The sequence below is a fragment of the Dryobates pubescens genome, chromosome 7, assembly GCF_014839835.1.
Source record: "Dryobates pubescens isolate bDryPub1 chromosome 7, bDryPub1.pri, whole genome shotgun sequence".
Classification (NCBI taxonomy): Eukaryota; Metazoa; Chordata; class Aves; order Piciformes; family Picidae; genus Dryobates; species Dryobates pubescens.
Window position 1 is genome coordinate 30,385,368 of NC_071618.1, and position 15,752 is coordinate 30,401,119.

Consider the following 15,752-nt stretch of genomic DNA (forward strand, 5'->3'; position numbering starts at 1 on the left):
TTTGGAATCTGACTAGCTCTTTTGTAGTGTGTTTTTTCCAAACAGACCAAAAGGTATTTGAATTAGAACACAAGAACTATCAGCCCACTGAAAAAAAAGAGAAGGCAAATTTTATGTGCATACAGACTATAAAACCCTAGGAAAATTTTAAACAGAAAGGACTTGAGGAGACTAGCTCAGGAAAAAAACAAAACCAAAACCAAACAACAACTGAATATTATTTTTTTTAAAATTTTCTCTGCCTATTGTGTTCTTGGTGGTGGGTCATACTTTCAGGCATCAGTATACTCTATTGTTTCTAGCTCATGGAAAAATCTGCCAAGAGAAAACTCTCATCCTTCCTTGCCTTCTGTTTCCATCCCTGTGATAGCTGGATTGTGTCTTCTTCCTGTTACTCCCTTTCAGCCTCTGTGCCCTGTTCTCAGTGAATCTCCGGACTGCCTGGTGCTTCTGAATCCTTTCCACACTTTCTAATTTTATTGCCACACTCCAGATGTGTGGTTGGAAAGCTGCAACTTGGAGAGGGACCTAGGGGTATGGATTGACAGTTGACAGGATATGAGTCAGCAGTGTGCCCAGGTGGCCAAGAAAGCAAATGGCTTCCTGGCTTGTATCAGAAACACTGTGGCCATCAGGAGCAGAGAGATTACCATCCCCCTGTACTCAGGACTGGTGAGGCCACACCTTGAGTATTGTGTTCAGCTCTGGTCCCCTCACTATAGTAAGGAGATTGGGGTACTTGAGCATGTCCAGAGAAGAGCACAGAATCATAGAATCAATAAGGTTGGAAAAGACCTCATAGATTATCAAGTCCAACCTGTAACCAACAATGTAAGCAATAATGCTGATGAAGGGCCTGGATTACAAGACCTATGAGGAGCATCTGAGGGAGCTGGGTTCTTCAGCTGAGAGAAGGTTGGACTTGCTGATCTTTGGGGTTTTTTCCAACCTTGTTGATTCTATGATTCTATGAGAAGAGGAGGCTGAAGGCAGGCCTTATTGACCATTACAACTACCTGAAGGGAGGTTGGAGTGGGGACAGGGCCAGCCCCTTCTTCTTGATGTCAAGAGATGGGGCTAGAGGAAATGCTTACAAGCAGGGGAGGTTTAGGCCAGATATTATGAAATACTTCTTCACAGAGAGGGCTATCAAACATTGCAATGGTCTGACCAGGCTGGTGGTGGAGTCACATCCCTGGGGGTGTTAAAGAAGTGTGTGGATGTGGCTGTTAGGGACATGGTGTTGTGTGAGACATCCCCAGAAATAATCTTGAATGAGTCAAAAGTTTCTATAGAAATCTGGGAAATCTGGAACTTGATCTGTGTTTAGACTTCACAGTTTAGGATTATCATAAGATTGATTTAGAATGGACATTAAATATTCCCCTGGCAAGGGCAGGGACACCTTCCACTAGATCAGGTTTCTAAAAGCCCCATCCAACCTATCCTTGATTACATCCCTTCACTGCAGTGTTAACTACATCACATAGACTGGTGTCATTAACAAACTTGCTGAGGGTGCACTCAGTACCACTGTCCACATCACTGACAAACATATTTAACAGGATATGTTTAAATACCAACCCCTGAGGATCACCAGTTGTCACTGGTCTCCACTGGGACATTGAGCCGTTGACCACAATTATTTGATTGTGACCATCCAGCCAATTCCTTATCCACTGAGTCATCTATGTGTCAAATCCATGTCTCCAATTTAGAGACAAGGATGCTGTACAGGACAGTGTCAAATGCTTTGTAAGCAGACTTAAAGTACAGATGCCCATGAGTTAAGTGATCTTAGCCTAGCTTGCTAATATTGAGAGCTTTTCTTTCCTTTACAACATGAGCAAGAACAGACCCCACTTTGAAATGCTGAGATCTTTAGAACAACAAAAATAAAAATAAAATAGAAATAAAAACTCTGAAGTCACCTGAACCTGTAGAGTACAGGAACACTCATAATAGGTTTACAAGAGAGACAAGAGGATAACAGGCAGATTTCCCAAATATCTTGGATGTCTGTCCATTTTTCCAGGAAACATATTGAATAAATAGGAAGAGTTGAAGGTGATATTAGTTGTTTCTGATTGAAAGGAAATAAGAGATTTTGTAGTAGTATAATAATTTTTTTTCACTAATCAAGATGGTGCTCAATCTAAAAAGAAGGAGTTACTGCATATGGTTGGAAAGTAGTAGTAACAAGTGCTAGGATGAGAGGAAATGGCCTCAAGTTGCACCACGGGTTGGATATTAGAAGTAACTTGTTCATGGAGAGGGTTGTCAAACATTGAATAAGCTTTCCAGGGAAGTGGTTGAATCACCATCCTTCGAGGTGTTTAAAGGATGAATAAATGTGTTGTTAAGGGGCATGGTTTATCACCAGACTTGGTAGAGTTAGATAATAGTTAGATAATAGTTGGACTTAAGATCTTAAAAGGTTTTTTGTAAACAAAATGGTTCTATGATCCTGTGATTGCTGAGTGAGCCTTTTCTGTCATTTTTCTCAACCCTCAAGCCTTTGTGTTTTCTTCTCCCTATCCCATAGGAAGTGTGTAAGAATGGCTTCATTGTGCTTTGTTGCTAGCTGGGTAGGATTAGACAAGCAGGATCACCAAAAATATGTGATAGGTATGAAACAATATTTGTATTGTTTCTTTGAAATGAGATTGTTTACCCTCCATGGCACTCTTCTTAGTGTCTCTTCTTCCAAATGATAAGCTATTTTACATTCACTGGGGAACATTGTAGGAGAAATATGGAGGGCTATTATGATGGGCTCCATTTTTAGTAATTGTTATCTGTTAGAAATTTTTCAGTCAAGTGCCTCAGTTTTGTCAAGTTGAAAAACAAGCGTGTGAAAAACAAACAACAAACCAATACAAACCAATTTATTAATCACCATAATATATTTAAAAGCCTAAAACATTAAAACCTGGATACATATCTACTTGGATTCAACTATATCTTTTAAACTGCATTATTAAACAATCTTATTTAAGAGTCCTATGAAAAATTCACGTGGTCTTCAAATGAGGCCTAATTAATGAAATGCTTGAGAAAAAAATACTGAAAAACATTTACCTATTTTTAACTGTAGAAAAAGTGTAGACTTGAATTTTATCAAGTAGGTCTAATAAAATGCCAAATCTTCAATCTGAAATCATTCAATGCTATGCCTTAATATAAATTTATTCTCTTATTTTGCATAGTAGTAAAGTTTCTTTCCATTGCCCAGACAGTATGTAGTTGTTTGTAACTACAAACTTGAGATTTAACTTCCTTTTGAAACTTAGCTTTGTTATTGCCAATATTCACCAATATCAATCAATATGCATTTATATTTATACTAATAAAATTTTCTTCAAGATTTCTCCCAGGTCCCACTCAACTGACATGCAATCATTTATTTTAGGAGGATTTACTAAGAGCCTAAAATTTAGATGCAAATTAGACACCTCAATTAGACAGATTGCTCAAAATGACTGACTAGTCATGGCTGTGGTAGCCCTGATCCCTCTCAAGCTCAACAGTGCATTTCATGCAATTATGTGACTGAACTGCTACTGATAAATAAATGTGAGGTTACCTCCTGTTGTTTGTATCTGAAATTCAAATCTCCATGTGGAAATTCCATATTTTCAGTAAAAGCTTGAAAAGCAGTTGTAAATTAAACAGTGCACCAGCGTCTTTAATTTAAATGAAAGTTCTCCTTTATGAAACCAGTATCACCTGTGGAGAAATGTAGCTAACTTTAAATGTATGTTCTGTATTCTGGGTCTGCATCTCATAACTTAAAATCATGCTCCTGAGTGGATAAGCTTGATTATAGCTCTCAAAGACAGCAATGTCTGGCTCTAAAAGTTCATTATACATATCCATATCCATTGCTAGTTGTTTAAAATTGACTAATATTCTCAAATAAAACCTTCCCTAATCCTTCTAGATTGTTTGGCCAACATCGTAGGTCTTCAGGAAACCAAAGATGTGTTGTAACTTTTTGAAGATGATGATGGATAGTGCATCCCATCTCTTCTATACCTGATGCTCAGCATTTTGGTTTTGTTACTTCTTTAACAGAATAACTTGATGGAAACCTTGTCAATTATACAGTGAGGTTTACACAATTTAATCTGCTCTATTTTTATTCAGTGATGACCAATTAGAGTGCTTAGCTGTGACTTAAGATAAAAATACATTTATTATTATCAAAGTGATGGTCCTTCTGGGGGAACTTAACTATGCAGAGATCTTCCATATGGATGGACACTAAATGAAACACAGGAGATTCCATGTGAACATCAGGAAACACTTTTTCACTGTGAGGGTGACTAGGCTTTGGCACAGGTTGCCCAGAGAGGTTGAGGATTCTCCAGCCTTGGAGATACTCACAAGCTGTCTGGACATGGTCCTGGGAAGCCAGCCATACATGGCTCTGCTTGAGCAAGAGTGATGGTTGACCCATATGGTCTCCAGAGGTCCTTTCCAACCTCAGTAAATCTGTGATTTGCCATATGACTTGAAAATTTGTTTTAGAGTGCTTTACTCATTTTCTTTTAGAATTTGGCTGACACACCTGAAGGCTGTGCTGCCATTCAGCAGGATCTGGACGGGCTGGAGAGTTGGGCTGGGAGAAATTTAATGAAATACAACAAGGGCAAGTATAGAGTCTTGCATCTGGGAAAGAACAAGCCCATGTACCAGCAGAGGTTGGGAACTGACCTGTTGGAGAGCAGCACAGAAGAGAGGGTCCTGGGAGTCCTAGTGGATAGAAAGATGGCCATGAGCCAGCAATGTGCCCTTGTGGCCAAGAAAACAAATGGTATTCAAGGGTGTATTAGAAAGGGAATGGTTAGTAGGTTGAGAGAGGTTCATCCTTCTTGTGGGAACCCAGGGTTGGTACATAATGAGATGTTTTACCAACCTTCAGATCCATATGAGAGCATACGGGAGTATAGTGATAACAGAATATTGTGTCACTGGGGAGCATGGGAAAACAGGTGGTGAAAGCCACCTGTGTGAGTTGTAAAGTGGATCCAAAGGTTGACAGGCTGTAAGAGGGGAAAGTAAATCATGTAAGCATCTCCCACTAAATAGCTACTTGTCCCATGAATCAGGGCTATTTGCCTGCCTGTGGCAAATGATCATCACTCTACAAACTGCTCTACCAATTGGCATTTCAGCTTGCCATATTGGTTTTCCTGGCAGGACTGGGCACAATATATTTAATGACACGCACAGAGCACATATCTCCCCCTTTGCTCTGGTGAGGCCATATCTGGAATATTGTGTCCAGTTCTAGGCCTCTCAGTTCAAGGATCAGGAACAGCTTGAAAGAGTCCAGTGCAGAGCCACAAAGATCATCTCTCCTATGTGGAAAGCCTGAGGGAGCTCAGTCTCTTTAACTTGGAGCAGAGAAGACTGAAATGTGACCTCATTAATGTTTATAAATCTGAAGGGCCAGTATCAGGAGGATGGAGCCAAGCTCTTCTCAGTTGTGTCCAATGATAAGACAAGGGGCAATTGGTGCAAGCTGGAGCATAGGAGAGTCCATGTGAACATAAGAAAAACTTTTTTACAGTGAGGGTGACAAACACTGGAACAGGCTGCACAGAGAGGTTGTGGAGCCTTCTTCTCTGGAGACATTCAAAACCTGCCTGGATGCATTCCTGTGTGACCTGCTCTAGGAGATTCTGCTTTGGCAGGGGGGTTAGACTAGAAGATTTTCTGAGCTCCCTTCCAACCCCTAATGTTCTGTGATTCTGTGAGTTTCTTTTTCCTTTTACAATATATATGTCTTGGTATACTAATTTATTTTAACTGAAAGCAACAGTGCCAGATGGTTTTTTGGGTTTTATGTTTTGATTTTTTTTCCTTCCATTGACTTTTTCCAAAAAATTAAGGATTCCTTTTGGAAAATGTTTTACAAGTATGTTAAAAATTCTGCACAATACAGAGATGTTTTAAAAATATTAAAAACCCAAAGTAACTCAGTTTGAGGTTTTTAAAATAGGAATGATTTTTGTTCCTTGGATTGTGCAGCACTGAGGATGTAGGTGAAGGAAACAAGGAGGAAAGGGACTTCTATTTACAGTAATAAAACAAGCAATTGCTTTTGCTTCAGGCTAAGTGTACCCTTCAGAGTTTTCTTAACACATTTGCATCAGGTCAGGGAATGACAGCATGTGATAACTGACCATCATAGTTCTGGCAGGCACAGGCAAATCATGAATTGTCCACATTTTTATGTTTAATTTTCATAAGAACAGATGGAATAAGCTAGGAAAATAAAAATACAAATACAAAGGTCAGTACAGGATTTAATTTTTTTAATTTTGGGGGTTTTTATTTTAAAATGCATTATAGTAAGGTAGATCTAAAATACTTCCAAGCATATACCTCTCCTTGTTTGAGTTAGAATAGAACTAATTTTGTTCAGTGATTTTAAATTTCAGCTCAGTCTTTTCTAAGTAACTCTACTTTCTTTCATTAATGTTTTCACAATCAATGTCTGCTTCTAGTAGTAGTGGTGCTCGACTTTTCTAGTTGTATTGTTTTTCATGTAGTGTTTTTCTGCATACCAAGGATTGGTATGGAGACTAAAGTCATTGTTAAATTTAGTGTACTACATAGAGGTGCAGGAAGTAAAATGCCACACCTGTGGGTAGGAGCTGACTGGACAGGTGACCCCCAAATCATTAAGGTATTCCATTCCACATAATTCATATTCATTATAAATCTGAGGGATTACAAGGGTCAAACTCTGTTCTTCAAAGGCCAGCATTTGAGGAGGGCTCTGTCTGTTCTGGCTTTGATCCTTATTCATGAGTTCCTGAATTCAGTTTCAGAATCTAGCTCTTGAATCAGGTTGCCATTTGCTGCTGAGTTCAGTCTGGAACATGGGCCACAGCATCAGTGGTGAATGTGACCAATTTCCACCAGAGGGGTTGGATTTGATATTGGTTTGTATGTATTTTATTTTATTATAATCCTTTTCATTAAAGTAAATTCAATTTTCTTTTTTATTGCATCTGAAAATCTCTCCCTTATTCCCTTTCTCTTCCCCTTTGGACAGGGAAAGAGGTTACTAGAGAGCGTCTGTCACTCATTCAGTGGTGGGCACACCCCAACCCTTGACTTCATCTTGCTTACTTATCCACAATGAAAATAGCTGAGTAGGAAAACAGGTGAATGTAAAGCCAAGTACAGATGAAAAAAGTAGTGAATCCAAAAGAAATTATTAATACCTTATATTCTTACTGACTTCTTCTATGTGCAAATCATTACTGAAAAGGGATCATCTTTACCTCATCTTTTAAGCTATTACTGTTGGTTTTCTTCTGTGTGCAACATAAAGGGCTGTGTTGACCTCCACAGACAGGAGATATCCACAGGCGAAATAGATTTGTCAATGGATACTCTATATGGATCGTGCTCAGGACTGATTACTATTGACTTATTTTTATGGTTTACAGTCAATGTGGATGAATAGGCACCTTCAAGGAGGTCAATTCATCTGACTCATGAAAGAAAGCTAAGCTCAGTAACTGTGACTTATGAATGTGTAACTGTGTCTAAATTTAGTCTAGAAGAATGTCGGTTGAAGTGCCCATGATTGTCAACATCAGCTATGCTTAAACAACAACAACAACAATAATAATATCCTGTGTACTAAAGCCTTGCACTCCTGAAAAAAAAAAACAAAACTATACTGAAAAACTGTGATTTTATTCTTCAGTAATGCAGACCTCATGCATTCTTTTATGGGCTTTAGACATTTTGATCTGTGGCTAGAAAAGGTTATTGAGGAGGTCTAGTTTGGCTGTTATATCTCATCTAAACCAAGTTAAGAATTAACATGTCAGTGTTTTTCATTCTGTTTCTCTAAAAAAAAAAAAGGACGTAAAATTTCAGTAGAATTACCAGATATAACCTGCATAAGTCATTATAAAGAACAGTCATCGTGTAAAAAAAACACACCATCAGTTACCAACTGCAGAACATGAGCCAGAAGAATTGAGATTTACTCTTTACAATGGTGCTCTATGTACAGTTTGAGGTTAGAATTCAATAAGCACAAGATCAACAATTTAGGTTTTATGATCATCATTTGTCAAAGGAAGTTACATATAGTCCTATTTTCTCTCTAAGGTTTCAGAAATGAACAAATAAATTTATTTGTGTTATTCATGTGATTCTTCTAATGTGGCAAATTTTCTCCTAATTTCATGATAGATGGAACTATAACCAGTCAATTAACTTTATCCAGTCTGGCATTCTAGCTCAATCTGTAGTAACACTCCTAATAGCAGATGGTTAATGACAGGACATAGCAACTCTCTCAACAACTCCTTGCTTAAGGTTATACTTCATAATTTATTCTGTCAGTTAGTATAGTGTAAATTGAACTAAATGATGCGACAGGAAGGTTAAAATGAGTGTCCAGTGAGAGATGCAGATATGAGGTCAGTGCTAGCAGCTGGGACATTCAGTGACCTGAATGGTGACTTAAAAAAAAAAAAATAATAATTTCTTAAGCTTGCACAAAATATGTACTTCATGTTGGTTACAGTACATAAATGAGAGGTTTATGTTAAAAAAAAACCCCACAAGATTGTTTTTGGTGTGTGTTTGGTGTGGTGGGGTTTTTTGTTTGTTTTGTTTTGTTTGTTTGTTTGTTTTTAACTCCCTATTCTTCTCCTATGTGCACCTTTACTACATTACCTGATTGATGATTCTGTTTAACAAACAGGATTTCAGAGAATGGCTTGAAAACTTGGGAATGAGGTTTAATCTATAATTCCTTTAATCCCTCTAAACTTCTTATCATTGGGTGGAAACAAACACAAGGCCTACAAGTTCATTGAGTTGTTTCTTAGATTATAAACTTCCCGAAAGAGTAGTGTACTGTGTATGAGGTTTGCACATAAACCACCATCTCCCCAAAACCGAAACTGAAGCCATTATTTGCAATAGAAGACTGTAAAATATTGCAACTGACACATCACTTGGCGTTTGATAAGAGTGCTATTAATTTCATGACTAACAAGTATCTACATGGCACAGCAGGGTACCATAATACAGGATACAGTTCTAAACAGATGACTAAATTGCTGGCAGCAGTACAGTTGAACAATCTCTCTACGTGCCTCAAGATAAAATATCTCACTTCTCATCAGGGTCAATTAAGCTTGTGTTGAGTGCTGTTCTAACACATTTATTCTTCTGTTTGTACTCAGGCTAGTCGATTGAGATTCACCTATGATATCTCTTTGTAACAGAGCACTGAGAGAGCAGACATAGGCGGGATGCACTTAATACTCATTGAAACAAAGAACCTTTTACTCGGTGCAGAAATGCTTCCCTTTTCAAGAGCTTGATGCACAGAGTGCATTAAAGCTGAAGTTAAAACTCCCATTGACTTAAAGAGAATGAGAACCAGGCTTCGTAGCTTTCCAGCAGTTGTTATGAAACTGCAGAAGGAGAATAAAATCAGGGTACAAGCAGTGCAGTGGTGGAGAATGAAAGAAAAAGCAAAAACTGACTACTTTCTTTTTATCTACTCTGCAAAAGAAAGATGGATCTAAAATAACTATTAGACTAGCAAATGGCAAACTCCAGCTTCCTCGTCACCAGGAATTTTAATAACTCCATTTAGCACTGCAGCATTTATGTTTCTCAACACTGACTAATAAAATGCTGAGATAGTTAGTCTTTCAAGTAGAGTTTTACTGAAGAATGGAAAGGTGAGTGCTTGGGGATTTGGCTCTTAAAACTAAAAAGGACATATTTTGGATAGAATGTTTAAAGAGGAAAAGAAAATTTAAAAGAAAAGTTAGTGAGGGAGATTAAGGGTGAAGGAGAGAAACAAGGGGGAAAGCTAATGAAGTAAATTAGGTATACTGAGAATTTGCAAAACAACTATTAGCAGGTAATAAATCATAGTGCTGAAAAGCTGAAAAATAAAACTAGTAAGGTAGCTGAAATGTCACAAAACACTTGAAATATGTTGAATGCTGCAAAAATGCCCCTGTTTTCAAGTAAATTGCCAAACGGTACTTTTCTTTCTGTTCTCCGTATTCGATCACAGAAAACATGGTTTAGTGGCATTAGTGCATCTATAGAGTTCTGGCTATAGTTCCTGCAAGTTCAGGCCCTCAGCAGATATACTTCTGCCTATCCCATCCTATGCTGACTAGGTTCTTACCCTTGCTAAATATATATGAATCTGTCCATAGCAATATAGAAGTTACATTAATGTTGAATTAGCACATACACCATATGTTACTAATACATAATGGTGCCTTTTTAGAGACTTAAACCATCTACAGGTGTTTTATCCACCTGTTTTAAAATATTAATGCCTTACACAGGGAAAATGGCCCAGGCAACTTAAAAATATTTGGATTTTTACTGCAAATATGTATATATTCTTTTAGGAGCACATTAATATTTTAATGTTTGCATTAGTCATCCCTGCATAGTTTTTGATATATTCATCCATATTTGATTATCAAAAATTGAATAGTTCAAACATGAAGAAAAACTTTTTAAAAGAGCTCATTTTTTAAAATGAAGAAAATATGCCACAGCATTATTTCTTAGTAAAATCAATTGGTTTTCCCTGATAATAAATGCATGTATGATTAAGTACTTTGTGTGTGGTTGCACTGAAGTATTTGATGGGTGATTAACTCCTGATGTTCACACTAACTTTTACAAAAACACAAAATATTGTTAATCAGTAGTCTGCTCCTGAAATAGTCTTCTGGAATTTCTATTTTTAGACTCTCTCTGTCCATATGCATGTGATAAACATAACTATATGTATGTATATATACATGCTGTATGTTCTGTATCTTAACCAAAGCATTCCTTTTTTATTGAAGTACACGGATTCAACTAAACTATTTACAGGCAAGTATAATCTGATTATGTCTGTATTCAATATCACTATTACCAGCTTAGTGGTTTCAATATTATTGATTGATCTTTTTCTTTTTGCTGACTTGGTGTGAAGAAAAAAAAACAACAAGACAATCAATTTATCTTTCTTTGAAAATACTCTCAGCAATGAATGAGGGGAAAATGTCTTATTTTGAGGAGAGGAATTCTACCTTAACCGGCAACAGTCAATTAATGATCATTGCAATACCTGTGAGTAACAATAAATTTGTCATTCAGAATCTTTCTTAAAAGATCTACTCTTTTGTTCACCTTTCTTCCAGATGTAGTAATAATTGCTACAATCTCTGCAGATGCAGACAACAAAAGTAGTAGATCTCAATTGCATGTGTTCAGCATATTGCTCACAATAAGCAGTTTCTTCATGAGCTACAGGAGTGACTTCATGGTCTGTATGTAAGGATCATGCTACTCAGATATATATTCTGTGGGACTGAGTTCATAAATTTTAAGCAAGAAAATTGACAGCGCTATACTGCACTTTATGGGACTTGAGGTGCAATGGCCCAGGCAATTAGAAAAATAAATACATAATGATCTTTAGAAATAAGGATAGCTTGGAAATTTTCACATTTTATATATATATATTCTTGGGCTTTGATTTTTTTGATATTTACCTCAACATTGCTTCAGTTGTGTCACTTCTTTGTGTTAGAATAAGTTAATTTTAGGGTGTAACTCCAGTTGAAGCTCAGTATATCAAAATATCTTCTGATGTTGGTCAGTAGCACTTAGTATTAGGTGATTATCAGAAAAAACAAACCAAACTAACCAACCAACCAACCAGACAAAAAATCTTCCAAGAAAGTTTCCACCTTGCCAGTCACACACTGAAGAAAAAGGCTTCACTTTCATTTGCAGATGTACTTGAGCAGAGTATTACAGCCACATTCAGCTTCCAGCAGAAATGTTGCTAGGTGACTGGAAGAGGCTACAGATGAATTACACTAACTACATAAATAGTGCTTTTCAAAAGGGAAACATTTTTGATTACTTTTTGCATTCACTGAATGATGTTAGTAGAATTGCTTTTGGAGATCTTAATGTGGTTTGAGTCATCTGCCCATGGATTAATGTTGCTATAGGTGGACACAACCACCTATAACACTCTCATTTATTATGTATTCTATATGAGGAATACACTCTACTCTTGATAGTCAAGTGTGAACATCTTTCCGTCCTAGACTGCTCCATAACACACAGAGCAATGACTGTCATAAGATGAAAATGAATAAACAGTGTAGCACAGAGCACATACTTTTAATTCAACAATTTATTAGCTTATAACATATCAGAGTTTGATTTGTGACTCTTCTTGATATATTGGTAAGAAAGCTATTGCATTATTAATATCATTGTAAGTTCTGTACATTTTATTTTCAATATTACGACATTATGGCACAATGTATCAAACATTATTTATAAAAGTATTATTTTCTTATTTTCCTTGGCTTAGTCTACTAATATGTTTAAGCATTTTCACTGTCATTAACAGTTTAGTATGGGAATAACAAGCTACTTTTATTTTGTAGAGATGAATTACTATCTTATCTGGTTAAAAAAGGTTGATTTGAATACTGATCCATCAGCTGGTTTATGTACTCATGTATTCACTATGAATAAGTGATCTGGTGGGATTTCAGACAGCACTTATCAGAGCTCCTAACAGACTTTAGTGACCCTGACCATCATAATCTGAGAACCACACCCAAACAAATGAGCCCAGAGCTCAGGCCTGGGCACCCAATCGTGCCCCAGGCTAGGCTGTTAGAATGCCTGTGCACATTCCTGCCTCTTGATCTGGCTTCTGGATGTATCTTGGTTCTGTGTTCCCAGGTATCTTTTCTCTTAGGTGGGTCTCTTCAAATTTTGCTGCACCTTGTCTCAGGTTTTGTCTCCTGGGTAGACTTTGCCCCCCATGTTACATCCTTGTCTCCACTCCTGTGTTTTCTCCTGTCTCATTTTGCTCTTGACCTCCTGGAAAAAAATCCTGGTCTTGACTCCTTTCTTGCTGTATTCTGGCTGCCAGTAATCCTCAATGCTGAGCTCTGCTTACTGTACTCAGATGCAGAAGATCTGTGCCCCATCAGTGATGACACTGCCTGTGCTGGGGTCATCCTTGGCTTTGGGCTTGCTTGTGAAGGATCATCCCTGCTCCTGCAGCTCCCTCATGGTATGTTACTGTAGCCTGACAAACATGATTTTGCATTATTATTGAGAACTTGCAAGCCTCACAGTTCAGGACCTTTGGATTTGTCTGAAATTGTGCTAAAGTATGTGAAATGTGACAGCATATCTACTCAGTGAAAGTGAAATAAATGTTTTACTCATTATTTTAAAGTGTGTGTTTTGGTTTTTTCTTTAATTTATTTGATTTTTTTGCTGTTATATTTAAAAGTGATAAATTAAACACTTGGGTGTACAAACCTAATAAACAGCTGATGACAGAGACATTAATGAAGACCTCAACTTTTCAGCCATTGGCAGATAAACCTTTAACAAAACTACTCAGGTACAGCTTAGCCTTAAAGAAGGTCAGCTTGAACTTTGTAAATGATAGGAATTGTGAATAAAGATAAGCACAAGTATTATGAGATACTCGAGGAAGGACCTCTGGGATAGTAAAAAACTTATTATAGAATGTTTAGGGGAAAGGTTAAAAAGGGGAAATAGGTGAGTCATGTAGGAACAAGTGTAGGAAAGTGTAAAGGAAGATGACATGTTGTGCAAAAAGAATGATGGTACATTTGCCTAATCAATGTCTTCTCACTAAATGGTTGGTTGGTTTGTTTTGTTTTACTTTCTATGCATAACCATTCTCTTTTTTCTATGTGTAAATGCTTCAAGGTCAAAGTGCTGGAAATCAGAGCTTAAGATTTTGTGTAGGAACTCTAGAAGGCTACAAGTAATTTTTAATAAGAATGGAGACAAACTTTATAATAAACATATAACTTTCCTACCTTCCAGAAACATGGTGTTTAAAGACATCTCCTGTGACTTTTCAAGTTCCCTACTAAATGGAATTATCCTATGGAAAAAATGGACTTATTAATAGCTAGTTAAATAGTACAAAATGATGGAAAAGTAGTATGGGATAATTTTGGATGTGTAACTTACTCTCTAAATGGCTTTGTTATTTGGTTAAAGCAAAATGGTAACAGTCTTGGCTGTAGTGATCAGGAGGTGGTGGAGTTCAGGATCTTGTGCAGAAGGAACAGAATACAGCAGGAAATGGTTAAAAGCTGCACCCATGGAGGTTAGGCTACATATTAGGAAATAGGTCTTCACAGAAAGGGTTATCAAACATTGCAATGGTCTGACCAGGCTGGTGGTGGAGTCACCATCCCTGGGGGTGTTCAAGAGGTGTAGACCTGTCTGTTAGCAACATGGTTTCATGTTGACCTATGGTGAAGGCACATTATGCCTAGCATTATGCTGCAAATATTGAAACTTGTACTAGCGTGTGGACATGTCCCCCTCCTTTCATGAGGGGAACAAAGGCCAAGTTGTTAGCCAGGTGGCACTAAGAACTGCATGCACCCATCACATGGGATGCTTGTGCTAATACCAAGTACGGGCATAATTCTAGCTCCACGCTTTCTATAGGCTGAAGATGGTTGTTTACAAGAGTGCCCAGCCTTAATAAGTAGTTGCCTATGGTCATACCACCCTGAGAGCCTCCAGAGGAGGGACCTTCACTGGGAGACTTGAGAAGCTACAGCATTGTATTACCAGTCTTACTGGTTGGAAGAGCCCACCATGTCTTCAAGAGGACTGGACGCCCAAGGGTAAGATCGCCCAGTTGCTGGGGAAGGGACTTATCTGAGTTTGGCAGTCCAAACATCTGCCTCAGCTTTAAGCAGCATACTGACGAGGTGCACAACCCTGTGTGTCAGCTCAGGAAAGCAGGATCAGCACCAGCCACATGCCTGCGTGACCCCACCATTGCGGGATGAGAAGAGTAGCTGCCACTTCTGCTACTCCGTGCCCTGTGAACCTCAGGGAAATCTAGAACACTGTTCGTGCCCTGTGCTCCAAACCCGGGACTGCTCCTTCGAGCCAAGAAAAGGGGAAGCTATTGCTTCATGCAGCCGTGCTTCTTCCCTGCAGCCGTCCTCACCAGCCCCGAAGGTCATTGCCACGAGGGACGACCCCATTCCGGAACCAGCCGTACTGGCCCTGCCGGGGATGACTCCGCAGGACTGCTCCCTGCTATCAGGAGGGAGCCGCCTGAGTCCTGCGAAGCGACCTTGCCTACCGGCTAGCCAACATTCCATCCCCTCTCTTCTGCCGCGGGAGGGAGAAGGTTGCCTCCACTGTCGCCGTGCAGACCAGCCTAGGAGCCAGCCCCGGCGACAGCAGCCTGCTACAAAGGACACAGTGTACCTTCCATGTTCTTTCCCGTCACTAACATTCGGTTCAAAGCACCCGCGTCTAGCAGCCTAACATTTCTAGTTCAAGCCTCTGACACGTTGTAGTATCCCTGTGTATAGTTAAGCAGCCGCCAACGTCTTGTCGAGTCGCCACCTGGTGGACAAGAGGTGGAATTGCACCCTTCATTAATAGAACGTAATTCCGTGAATATTCGGATTAGGTAAAAAATAAATACTAAACCACTTATGGGATGCATTTCACAATCGTGCACTAGAATATTTATATAAAGTAGTGATTAATCAGTTCTTATTACTTTTAATAATTATTAACAATATTTATAAAATTCATATTTCAAAGTTGGTGAGGGGTTTGGAACATAAGCCCTACGAGGAGAGGCTGAGGGAGCTGGGGTTGCT

At 38.4% G+C, this 15,752-nt stretch overlaps 1 protein-coding gene across 1 annotated transcript in view; it reads left to right on the forward strand.

Moving 5' to 3' along the window:
* Positions 1–15,227, forward strand: part of LOC128897327 (uncharacterized) — a 101,834-nt gene extending 86,607 nt beyond the window's left edge. The window contains 1 exon segment of the mRNA XM_054162917.1: positions 14,965–15,227. Coding sequence (XP_054018892.1) covers positions 14,965–15,227 — 263 coding nt within the window.
* Positions 15,228–15,752: the final 525 nt, after the last annotated feature.